Source organism: Nuphar pumila, chromosome 3 (assembly GCF_984573655.1).
Source record: "Nuphar pumila chromosome 3, dmNupPumi1.hap1.1, whole genome shotgun sequence".
NCBI lineage: Eukaryota > Viridiplantae > Streptophyta > Magnoliopsida > Nymphaeales > Nymphaeaceae > Nuphar > Nuphar pumila.
Genome location: NC_143251.1, coordinates 129,622,549 through 129,635,957, shown reverse-complemented (window position 1 = coordinate 129,635,957; position 13,409 = coordinate 129,622,549). Strand labels below are relative to the sequence as shown.

At 38.1% G+C, this 13,409-nt stretch overlaps 1 protein-coding gene across 1 annotated transcript in view; it reads left to right on the top strand.

The window, feature by feature from the left end:
• Positions 1-3,549: 3,549 nt before the first annotated feature.
• LOC149843787 (ABC transporter C family member 10-like) overlaps positions 3,550-13,409 on the top strand; it is a 33,315-nt gene continuing 23,455 nt past the window's right edge. Inside the window, exons 1-7 of the mRNA XM_090000968.1 lie at positions 3,550-3,565; positions 3,664-5,708; positions 7,017-7,337; positions 7,417-7,503; positions 9,063-9,665; positions 10,363-10,527; positions 10,682-10,976. Of these exons, the coding sequence (XP_089857094.1) occupies positions 3,550-3,565; positions 3,664-5,708; positions 7,017-7,337; positions 7,417-7,503; positions 9,063-9,665; positions 10,363-10,527; positions 10,682-10,976 (3,532 nt within the window). The remainder of the gene's footprint in view (positions 3,566-3,663; positions 5,709-7,016; positions 7,338-7,416; positions 7,504-9,062; positions 9,666-10,362; positions 10,528-10,681; positions 10,977-13,409) is intronic.

Genomic DNA, 13,409 nt, shown 5'->3' with positions numbered 1-13,409 from the left:
TATTTCTCTCAAAAAAACAAAAAGAGGGATGCCTGTGCAGACTACGTGTTCATTGTAGGAAACCATGGCAACGAGAATACAATCAGAACCCTTTTACCTTTCTATTTTTGGCAAACAACAAATGCATGTGAGATAAACGTAGCTTGACATCTTGCTTTATGGCTTTCCTGTAAGGGTCATTCTTTATACAGCGACGCTGTATGCTTAGCTTTTTTTAAAAGTATTATTGGAATCAACTTTTTAAAAAACTCGTACCAATTCTTTTAAAAACCATATATCAATGTTTAATAGAATTTTGTATCAATATGCATTTCAGATAAAAATGTACCCGAGACCCTTTAAGCCCTCATGTGCTCATACTAGTATCCGTTTTTGGCAACTATGAACCATTGATCTCATGTTTCGGAGCTTGGATCCAATTGCCAATTAGATGGTTGCATTGAGTGGACCCCACAATCGGTGAGTGCAGGTCCATTCGGAAATTAGTTTATTTACATATAGGTGCCCAACCTACTTCAAATTTATGTTTAACCGTCTCATTTGTCAAATATTTAAGACAAATGCCAACCTTTTCAACAATTTGTTCACCCTACTTTGTGTGCCACCTAACGCTGATTAAACTCTTTAAAATGATATTTTTAGGTTCTGTTTGGAATCTCGGTGTTGGGATGGGCGTTTATGCATTTGGTGGTCCCGAGGTAAAATCATGGTCGAACTACCTTGGTGGTCTTGTTTGGAATCTCGGTGCTGGGATGGGCGTTTATGCATTTGGTGTTCCCTAGGTAAAATCTTGGTCAAACTACCTTGGTGGTCCTGTTTGAAATTTCTCACTGGGATGGGCGTTTATGCATTTGAGATGAAAAGTGAGGCCCTTTCTCCTTTGTATTTACACTAAATCATGGATTTCCCAGCTGCCACTTTTTCAAATGCATAAACGCCCAATTCTAAACAGGCCCTTAACTTCTTCTTTTGTAAAAAATTACTGAATTTCATTTTTATAGCTCCTTGATGCAAGTGAATGGGATCTGGATCAACTAAATACACAGGAAAGTCGAATCTGAATCAAGTTAGAACAGCCAAACATCATGAAATGTCAATATTGGATCCAGTTCCTATGCATCCCTCAGCTTGTTTTCAGTTAAGGCACACAGTGTGCCTCGTTTATCTTAAATATCTAATGCTTGAGGCCGTTATACATAAATTTATCATACAGTGTTGGACGCCTATTTGGTCTTTTCAGTTTTCAAATACTGACTGAAAATGACCTTTTTTTAATATTATTTTAAAATTATTCTAATGGTTTTAACACATGTCACGTTATGATTGACAGGTAATAATTTTTATTATTTTAGGCCAAACAGTTTATTCAGTTGAGTATACAGCTGGATCGGTGGCCCAACGATTCAGGGCCGACACCGATACTGACAACATTGGGTGAGGACGCTCACCTGTTCTCATTAGGCACGAGGCACACTGCACACAACAATACAATCGCCGAATAAATAAAGAAAAAGGGAAGGGGCCGCCGTCGTCCGTCTCCATCTCGTGGACAGTGATTCTTTGTCTTTGTCTTGTCTCAGTCAGAACGACTAAAAGCGAGAGACAGATAGAGAGTCAACTCAAATCAGGGCAGATGCAAACAAGCGACGTGTCGCTCATTTTTTTGCGCGAGCGATGACGAAACCGTCCCGAGAGGAGGGGGGGGGGGGGGGGGGGGGGGGCACGGGAGTCCTGCGTGGCCTTGTTCTCTTTTCTGTTTTGGAAGTTCGTCTCTGGACGACGATCGCGTCTAGGCGTGGCGGTCTGATGAGATCGGAGAACGCTCTGTTCGATCGCAGAGGAGAGGACGATCGATCGCGTGGCATTCTTCGTTTCTTCTTTGTTGTTTTGAGCGTCGATCGTCGGAATCTGCGTCTTGCGAAGTTAGGGAGATGAACGCAGGGTTTTAGGAGAGAGGTGAGTAAGCACGTGAAGGAACGAGAGTTGACGCGGTTTTTTATCGTTTTGTGTGTATTTTTTCGCTTTTGCAGCTAGTTTTCGTTGTTTTTTAGAGGACTCGTTCGTGGTGGAAGATGAGTACCGGAAGAGCTCTGTCGAGATTTTTAGTAGTTTAGCGAGAAATCCTTGTTTTGCATCGCTGGTTTCAATATGATTTTGCGTTTCATTGCAAGTTTTCTCTGTGTATATTTTTTTGAAAATGGGCCTTATTTTTTAATTCTCGGGGTTGAACGGTGCAGGATTTGCCCAAGTGCGTTAGTTTTGGATTTTTTTTTCTTTATTTTTTTTTTCTTTTCTGCGAGTTCTGGTTTCCTTTTCGCGTTCTTCTTTACCTGTTTGAGTATTTTCTGGTGTTTTCCTTTTGTTTTTTGTTTTCTGCTTTTTCGCGAGTTCTGGCTTCCTTTTCGCTTTCTTGTTAACTTGTTTGAGTATTTTCTGGCGTTTTGCTTTTGTCTTTGGTAGTTTAACTGCTGGTTTTTCGTCTTTTTCTAATGAGTTTTTCATTTTGTAGATGTATTTCTCGTCGTTTTCTGGTGAATGTATGCAATTTTTGAAAAGTTCAAACAGTTGCGAGTGTGAAAAGTCCAAGCTGCAGGAAAGAAAAACTGAACTTTTATTTTCTTTTGCACCTATTTGGCACACTAACTGTAACCGTGAAGTGACGGGATTCGGCATATTAAAACAAGACGGACGCATGTAGAACATAACTTTCTAAGAAAAATTCCCTTTGAATTCTCATAATAATATGTGAAAAGGCACCAAACAAAAATAATGTCTACTGTGTGGTCTATTTACTCAATTCAACTTCTTCTTTCTCAGCTATTTCGGATAATTATTTTTCCTTTGGTCCTTCTCCATTATAAACAAAAGAATAAAATTTCAAACATGTCGCCACCCAGTAGTAGCTAGCTCAATCTTTATATTTGACCTTGTGACTAGAGCATCATGCTTTAGTTAATGTTGATTGAGATGATTGCTTTTTATGTTCACACGCTTGATCAGTTCGGTGCTTTTTACCCTGCACCCTTTGCTCAATTTTCAGGTGGAAAAATGAGAACCTTTTAAAAACTTAAAAAATTTGTAGGAAAGTGGTGTATTTTGTTGAGAAGAAAGCATATAGATTTTGACCATGGATCTATTATAATAATTGATTTCTAATATTTTTTTATGACTCCCATGTATCCTTCATTGAGTTTTCTTCTGGTGATCTTTATGCATGGAAATTTTGATGCATAACTCTGGGTTCTGTGCTTTAATTGTCAAAGAGCGGAGAATTGTGTCAACTTCTGTGCTCCTGGGTATGAAAAGTTTCCTGTGATTTCGCTCTTGCCACGGATGATGGATATACTCCACTTCTGTCATAAGTCAAAAACTTGATCTCTGATTTCTTTCAAAAATGAAAAAGGAGGCTCTGATCCTTTAAGTCAGCATGCACCTTTTTTATACATTATCATTTTCTGCACTTTGAAATCATATGGCATGTAGTTCAAGTTATCAAGCTTCCTTTCTGATGAATGCAGAATAGGAAGATAAGCAAATAAAGAGGGAATTATGGAGGTTGTCACAGGTTAGTTGAGAAGACTTTGCTACTGTCATGTGCAAGACCATCAATGCGTTCTAGCTCCAAGTTGTTCTGTGTTTAACTAAAGCTCTGAAATTGTATAGGTGTCTGGGTTGCTTTCTGTGGGAAATCCCAGTCTTCATCTAATGCTTCAGATTGCGGAAGAACTGGCATATCAGCTTATTCTGTGCTATTGGGTTCCACCCACTCTTCTCTATGTATCAAGAATGGATTTTCCCTCTGTGTGAGCATGCTGCTCCTGCTTATGTTCTTCTTCAATCTCGTCCACAAAGGATCAAGATCAGCAGGGACAGGCACTCATTCACCGCATATTTCACATGTACAAAGATCTTCTGCTGTTTATAACAGCATCTTGGGGCTGTCTTACATTGTGCTAGGATTTTGGATCTTCCAAGAGAGATGGAGAACAGGTGAAGTACCCCTACACATGTGGGTGGTGCCCTTGTTTCATGGTTTAACATGGGCACTGTTAGGATTGACAGTCAGCCTCAGGACAGAGCAGGTTGCAAAAGCTTTTTTGAGGATCTGGTCAATGATTTCATTCTTTTTTGCAGCATTCTTGTCTGTTACAGCCATTTTAGTGGCTGCAATTGACAAAGAGTTGTCAATTAAGATTGTGCTTGATCTCTTGTCACTGCCTGGAGCTCTCCTGCTCCTACTATGTATAAAAGAGTCAAGAATCAATTTCAGTCAGATTGATGATAGTGACCTTTACATGCCTTTGAATGGTGAAAGTAAGGTGAAAATTGGGTTGGATGAGTGTGTGTCTCCATTTGCCGAGGCATCTGTTTTGAGTCGATTATCATTTTGGTGGATGAATTTCATAATGAAAAAGGGTTGGGAGAGTCCTCTGGAGGAGAAAGACATGCCTAAGTTAAGCATGGAGGACAGGGCAGAAAGCCGTTATGCATTGTTCACTGAGAGATTGAACCAAGAAAAGCAAAAGAATAAGTCTGGATCACCATCCATATTCTGGACATTGGTTTTCTGTCACCGCAGGGAGATAATAGTGTCTGGATTCTTTGCCTTACTTAAAATTCTCACCATTTCTTCAGGCCCTATGCTTCTTAAAGCCTTCATTAAGGTTGCGGAAGGTAATGAATCATTTAAGTACGAGGGTTACATTCTTGCTATATCTCTGTTTTTTGCAAAAGTTCTAGAATCACTATCCCAGAGGCAGTGGTATTTTCGGACCAGAAGGATTGGTCTCCAGTTAAGATCTCTTCTGTCAGCTGCTATATATCAAAAGCAACTAAGGCTCTCTAATGGGGCTAAGATGAGGCATTCTGCTGGTGAGATAATGAACTATTTGACTGTAGATGCTTACCGCATTGGAGAGTTCCCTTTCTGGTTTCATCAGACGTGGACAACAAGCCTCCAGCTTTGTTTTGCATTGGCAATTCTCTACAATGCAGTGGGATCCGCTACGATTTCAGCATTGGTTGTCATTATACTGACTGTCATCTGTAATACTCCCCTTGCAAAACTGCAACATAAATTTCAGACCAAACTTATGCAGGCACAGGATGAAAGGCTCAAGGCAGTTTCAGAGGCTCTGGTGAACATGAAGGTGCTGAAGCTGTACGCATGGGAAATGCATTTCAAGTCAGCCATAGAAGGCTTGCGCAAAGTAGAACACAAATGGTTATCAGCTTTTCAGCTACAAAATGCTTACAACAGTTTCCTTTTCTGGACATCCCCTGTGTTGGTTTCAACTGCTACTTTTGCCACCTGCTATCTCTTAAAGGTTCCTCTTCAAGCCGGCAATGTCTTCACCTTTGTAGCAACTTTGCGACTTGTTCAAGATCCTGTAAGATCAATACCTGACGTTATTAGAGTCGTCATTCAAGCCAAGGTTGCATTTTCAAGAATAGTGAACTTTCTAAATGCTCCAGAGCTGGTGAATGGACATATCAAGAGGGATTCCAGTGAGAAAAAACCTGAACATTCGATATGTATAAAGTCCGCCAACTTAGCTTGGGAAGGGGACACCGTGAGACCCATTCTTAGGAATATAAACATTGTAGCCAAACCAGGTCAGAAGGTTGCAATTTGTGGAGAAGTTGGATCAGGAAAATCAACCCTTCTTGCTGCAATTCTTGGGGAGGTCCCCATTGTAGAAGGCACTGTAAGTCTTTACCTGTTTATCATAATTTTTGACACGTTTTCAACAGAGATCATTCCATCTTGTTTTATTAGTGTTAAACTAAATGGAAAGTCAGATCCAGTTTTGGCATCTTCTGTTGTCATTTGGACCAGCTGCAGATAAGACTGGATCATATATGATCAGATGTATCTGCATTAAAGGCTCCAGATCTTACTGAAATGAAGTGGAACCTGGTTTTATATATTTATATATTGATTGTGCCAATTGGTCTAGGTCTAGTTATGAAAGGTTCCAACCAGGAATGGCTCTAAGTAGTGCTTAATCTGAGAGCATGCTAGACATGGACAAGTTTTGGTTATGCCCGTGCATGGAGATCCTGCCCATTAATAACTTTGTGCATCTCCTCTTCAATTCATTTATGACATTTTCAAATTCATGTTCCTCAATCACAGTGTTTGGACATTTCATTCGTGACTAGAATGTCTAGTATTGAAATGGCTTGATCTAATTTGGATCCAGGTCCGGTATACTCTCTGCATTTCAGTCTCGGATTCAGATCTTGCATGATCCAGTCCAAATCCTATCCATTTGAACCCCTAGTCCCAATTCATTAACTAATTCAATTGTAGTTGCAAATCCTTGGAAGCTATAGCAGCTCTCAACGTATAAGAAGGGTTTAAAGTAGGGCTGCTGAGCTTGGGCTGTTCAAGCTCAGCTTGTTTAAAAAATGCCATGTTTGAGATTTGCTTGAGCTCAACCTGAGCTTGAACAGCCTTATTCAAGCTCGTCTCAGGTCAAGTTCGGTCAAGCTTGAGTGAGATTTATTATGCTTGGCTTGACCCAAGTTAATTAACTTTATTTTAAAAACAATTAAAAGCTTTTGAGGGGATGGGATTAGAACCTGGTACCTCTTTCAAAGATGGTAAATGGCCTACTCAATAGGGTAAGATTTATTTATTTGTCTTTTGTGCAACAAAGAAACTATATGACCTAACTGTATGAATATACGCATTAAAAAAAAATCTGAGCCTAAATGAGCTTTATCAAGCTTTATTGAGCCTAAGTTCAAGCTCAAGCTTGGTTCATTTAACTAAGTGAGCCTCAAACAGGGGCTCATTGTTATGCACCCCTACATTGAAGTGTCTTTGTAACTCAAGCTGCATTCATTGACCACAAATGATGGTCTGGTCACTGAATCAAACTCAGATGGAATTCACAAGTAATCTTCTAAATTCAGTGTCTTTAGTCATACATGCCCCATATATCAACCATTATTTTATAAGGATTCCTGTTCCCTTAGATCTATATTCCTGCCATGTTCTTTTGCAGTTGCAAGTTTTTGGCACAATTGCGTATGTTTCTCAGAGTGCTTGGATTCAGAGTGGAACAATAAGGGACAACATCCTGTTTGGGTCTTCCATGAATAAGGAAAAGTATCAGCAGACAGTTGAGAAGTGTTCACTAGCAAAAGACCTTGAGATGTTGCCCTTTGGAGATCTCACTGAAATAGGAGAAAGAGGGGTTAACCTCAGTGGTGGTCAGAAGCAACGTATCCAGCTGGCCCGTGCTGTGTATCAGGATGCAGATATTTATCTCTTGGATGATCCATTTAGTGCTGTTGATGCACACACTGCTAGCAGCTTGTTTAATGTAAAATTAGCCGTATATCCCTATTAAATTACAAATTTTATGTTTTGCTCTTATATAAGGCTAACTTGGCATTTGTCAGGAATGTATCATGGGAGCCTTGTCAGGGAAGACCGCCTTGTTAGTGACTCACCAGGTTGATTTTCTTCCAGCCTTTGATACAATACTGGTTAGTTTCATCCTTCTTCCTTTTGTCATTTTCTCCGTACTTCCTTTTGAGCATGTTCTTGTAAATAAATAAGCTCTACGACTCTCTTTTTTCTTTTTGACGTTGTGCAGCAAATATTAGTAGATCCCTTTGATTTGTTTCATTCCTGATTTCTTATGTTTATTTGTGTGGTCATTCATAAACGTAAAATTTGGGGCTTGACTAGGACTCAAGGTAAGTGCTTTGGGTACTTAGTATCAATGTTGTATCATACCGTATCGTACGATCCGGTATGATGCATATCATTACTATGAGAAATAATGATATGCTACACTCTTATTGCGATATGAGTGTGTATAGTATCTATATCGTATGATACAACCCTGTATCGTATCGTACGATACAGGGTGCACCGTACCATATCGTACGATACAAGGTATACCATACTGCATCGTACGATACAGGGTGTACCGTACTATATCGTACGATACATGGTTTATCATATGATATACTTTTAGTACACTTTAAAAAGGGCCGAATCATAATTTTTTAATTTATTTTAAAGACCTCTTGAAGGCTGACTCCCTCATTTCTGTAGAGGCCATTAGAGGGGGTATCCACGCACTCTAGGATTCGTGAAAACGATTTGGGGGCTGATCCGTACGCAAAGGGGAGGACTTTTACAGTTTGTTCGAGTTAGATCTGCGAAAATTAAACATTTATATCAAGGTAAAAATCAGGATCCACACTCCTCCAACAAAGATGGCATCGGATGATCCGACATGGCAATGGGGCACTCAAGTAATAAGTTGAATTTGAGTGCAACTATTGCCATAATATTTTTATTTATGTAATATAAAAGTATGAGTATTGTGGCAAGTTTTTAATTGCAAGATATTTAATATTTTGCATTGTTATTGTGAGATAGTTGGTTTTTGATGATGTATTATACCGTTTAGAGACATAAATGTTTCATATGTGATTTTATGGTTATATTTTGTGCAATTCATCATTGTTTCATGTGTTATGATTTTTTACAACTTTTTCCAAATTTTTTGATTTTCATGATTTTTTTGAAATTTTTAGAATTTTTTTATTAAAAGTTAGAATTTTTTATGATACAATACGTATCTTATTTTGGGCCTGAACGATACTGGTAATGATACTATACTTACAACCTTGCTCAGTATCATAGCAAGCCAATGCTAATAAACTGAAAAAGTTAGTAAAATAAATGTAGAAAGGTATGCTGAGATCTTCTTCTCTATGTTGATGCAATTAAACACTCACTTTTTGATGCAGTGATAGTTTTGATTCAGTAGGATTTGTCAGCATTCCTTGGTACCGATTTGTGCTATGGTAGTTTGCAAAACTTGCCATGAGTGTTGCCTCTTTTTTAGTTTTATGCTGATTTTGCAAAACATGAATAACTAAGCATATCTCCCATCCATTCAATTGATTTTTGCCTCTTAGCCATGTTGGCTATCTATACAGGTTATAAGTTCTCAGGAGTCTGTGTTCCCTTTTGTTTAAGCAGAACCTTTTTTCTTTTTCTTGAACTTGTCTATTTTTGCTGCCAGTTAATGTCAGAAGGAGAAATCATCCGTGCTTCTCCTTATCACGAGTTGCTGGAATCAAGTGCAGAATTTCAAGACCTTGTTAATGCACACCAAGACACAATGGGTTCAGAGAAGTTTGCCAATATTGTTTCTTCTCAGACTAGCAAAAATAGGTTCTCTTCAGCTAAGGAGATCAGTAAGGCATCTGTTGATACAAACCTAATGGGAAAAGTCTCTGTGGCTAATCAACTAATTAAGCAGGAGGAAAAAGAAAGAGGCGATACCGGTTTTAAGCCTTACATTCAGTATTTGAATCAGAACAAAGGCTTCTTTTACTTCTCCTTTGCTGCCCTTTCACATCTCACCTTTGTTGGCACTCAAATCCTACAGAATTCGTGGATGGCCGCCAATGTTTACAATCCTCATGTCAGCATGTTGCGATTAATTTCTGTCTACTCAATCATTGGGTTTGGTGGTTCTGCTTTTATATTTCTTAGGTGTCTTTTTGTGGTTATCTTGGGTTTGCAGTCATCAAGATCATTATTTGGTCAGCTATTGAACTCTCTTTTTCGTGCACCAATGACCTTCTATGATTCAATGCCTCTGGGAAGGATTTTGATCAGGGTAAGTCTGAAAATTAAAAGGTTTGTTGTGCATTATATTTTTTTTTGCTGGAAGCTATATAATACTTCCTTTCTTATTTAAGAATTGATGTGGATGTTCCTGATTATTGTGTCAGTGTCAGTGGCAGTTATTGAAGAGCTCATAATCTGTTATTGAAAATCATTTTGAACAGATCTATGACTAACTGCTATGAATAGCCTGATGTATAAAGATATAGTCACATGAATGCCATTATCCCAATAAACAGTTATATGGATGCTATTATCTCAATGAACAAGAGCTGGAAGGCTTTTTTCAAAAGATATTTGTTTATATCCCTTGTTTAACATCCATTGACAAGTGCGCAAAATATAGAGATTTGAATTTGGTTGTTTTTCTTCCTTGGAAGTGGGTAGTTTGAGAATGGTTGTGTAGCCCTATGTTTTCTAACTGTGTAGAGTTTAGCAGTGCCATCTATGTGCATGCTGAATCTAAATGTTTTAGAAGGGTGCTAGCCAAAGATCATCGTGCATTTTGTGAACTATGTTTTTTTAATGACTTTTGGTGGAAAAGAAGAGTTGCTTTGTACCTAGGACTCCTAGTCTTCTACTATTAAGAGTATATAGGTCTTGTTTTATAATCTTGTTACTTTTTTAGCATCATGTGTTTCAAGGATCATTATTTATTCGCTCATTCATCCTTTTGAACTACTTTGCAGATCTCGTCTGATTTAAGCATTGTCGACCTTGATGTTCCATTCAGCTTATCATTTGCAGTTTGGGCAACCATTAATGCATATAGTAATCTTGCGGTGTTGTCAGTTGTCACCTGGCCAGTCTTATTTGTTGTCATACCAATGGTATATATAAGCATCCAATTGCAGGTAATAATATTAGCTGTTCTTTATTCTAACGGTACTTCACTGAATATTTTGTCATTATTTGCATTGTCGAGTTGATTTTGAACCTTGCTCTGCAAATTGGATTAAAGAGTTGTGATTCCAGAAGTTTGAGTCTGATGTGAATTTAAATTGGCAGAGATATTACTTTGCAAGTGCAAAAGAACTGATGAGGATCAATGGGACAACAAAATCAGTGGTAGCAAATCACTTATCAGAGTCCGTATCAGGAGCTATGACTATTAGAGCTTTCAAGGATGAGGACCGATTCTTTGCAAAAATTTTGGAACTAATTGACAGGAATGCAAGTCCTTTCTTCCATAATTTTGCATCTAGTGAGTGGTTGATTCAACGACTGGAAACACTTAGTGCAGCTATTCTATCTTCCTCAGTACTTGCCATGGTTTTGCTTCCCTCTGGAACTTTTAGCCCTGGTGAGTACTGAGTGTAAAAATGTCTTCAAAGAGACAATATGCATACAAGCACTAATTCCTCACAAGAGATGTGCACAAAGGCACCCAAAGAACACTTGAATAATTATGGACAAAGGCATAAAAGTAGCACACACGTGCACAAAGGCATAAAAATAAATCTTTATTGAAATGCAAAGGAGCTTCAGCTCCTACACCAAAAGAAAAAGTAAAATGTACAAGGGGAGAACCCCTATTTATAAGAACCAAAGAGGGACCCTTGGAGGGGCTCCAATCTAGTCATTGGAGCCCCTCCAACGGCCACTATTGTGACAGTTGGAGGGGCCCAACGACTAGATTGGGCCCCTCCAATGCAAGCACAAGATAAAAAAGTAAAAAAGAAAAAGAAAAAGAAAGAAAAAATAAAGAAGGAAAAGAAAAAAGAAAAAAAAAGTACAAGCATATTCCTATTGAAATATGCATAAAATATGAAAAGTCCAAATTACCCTTTATCGGGTTTAGAATATATATATATATATATATATATATATAGAGAGAGAGAGAGAGAGAGAGAGAGAGATACGTATACATATATATATGATATATATGTATCTCTCTCTCTCTCTATCTATATATATATACAATAAATAGGAATACATTTTAACACCCCCCTCAAACTTACGGTGTGATGACCGCAAGTTTGCCAAGAAGAAAATTAAATCTAGGAGAGCAGAGCGCCTTAGTGAAGAAGTCAGCCAATTGATACTCGGATGTCACATATGGGAGATCGATGACCTTCTTTAAGTATTCTTCTCAGACATAGTGGCAGTCTATCTCGATATGCTTCGTGCGCTCATGAAAGGTGTGGTTCTTGGCAATATATATCGCACTCTTTTTGTCGCAACATAACTTTGTTCGTTCTTGAATGCGAACTCTCATATCCTCTAGTAAGTGGAAAATCCATACTATTTCCATGGTTGTAGATGTCATGACTCGATACTCGGTTTCGGTAGAGGATAGAGACACCTTTTGTTGTTTCTTGCATCTCCAAGAGACCAATGATTCTCCTAAAAAAATATAGAAACCAGTGGTGGAGTGACGATTATTGGGTCACCTCCCCAATCAGAGTCAGTATATGCAATTAAATTTAACTTAGAAGATAAAAAAAGAAAGACTCTCTTATTTATTGTCCCCTTTATATATCTGATGATGCGAAGGACGGCACTCATGTGTACCGATATAGGGGCATGTTGGAATTGACTGGCGATATGAACTGCGTGAGATATATCGAGCCTGGTGATGCTAAGATACATCAATGATCCAACCAGTTGTCTGTAAGGAGTTGGATTATCTAGAGGAATCCCATCATCAATTTTCATCTTTGATCCAACTACCTCTGGGGTTTCACAAACTTTGTCATCAGTAATACCTGACCTGTCAATAATCTCACAAGTAAGTTTAGTTTGGGATAGAAAATATCCTCTATGAGAAAAGGCAACTTTAATGCCTAAAAAATATGTCAGAAACCCTAAGTCTGACATTTTAATTTTTTCTGTCAATGCATGCTTAATTCTTTTTATTCCCTTGACATGTAATTAACATATCATCAACATATAATAGCAAGATTACAATTCCGGCATCAGATTTTTTTACAAATAGGGCAGTGTCAATCTAGCATGAGATAAATCTATTTTTTGTCATTAAGTTGTCAAAACGGTCATACCAAGCCTTGGGAGCTTGTTTTAAACCATAGAGAGTTTTTCGTAAGTGAAGAACTTTTTCGTTAGGACAATTCATTCCAAGAGGAGCATCCATGTAAACTTCTTTATTTAAATCCCCATTTAAAAATGCGTTTTTAACATCCATTTGGTATATGTTCCACTTTTTAATTGGCGCAATGGTAATAAGACACCTAACTATAACCATTCATGCAACAGGACCAAATGTTTTATCGTAACCTATCCCATATTCTTGACCATAATCCTTAGCAACTAGACGAACTTTATATCGCTCAAGAGTCGCATTACTCTTGGTTTTGACCTTAAAAACCCATCTACACCCTATAGTTTTCTTACATTTGAGAAGATCTTGAAATTCCTATGTCTTAGCCTTTCTAAGGGTTCTAAGTTTATTTTCCATAGCCTCTATCCATTCATCACTCTTTTTGGCTTCTTCAAAATTTTTTGGTTCTATGTATGAGTGAATGGCACTAAGACAGACTCTATGTTTGGGAGAGAAGGAGTCATAGGATATGAACCTAGAAGGGGGTTTCCTATTTCTCTCTGTTCTTTGCGAACTTTCATTACTTAATGTAGTTGTTTCATTAGGCTCACTATGTTTTTCTATAGCATTTCTAAAACTATTTTTGTCTCTATGTGTATAGGTGATCGACTCCTTGTATGTTCTATCATCAATCTCTTGATAGATAGATGGATGAGGAAAGTTGTTATTTTCTTC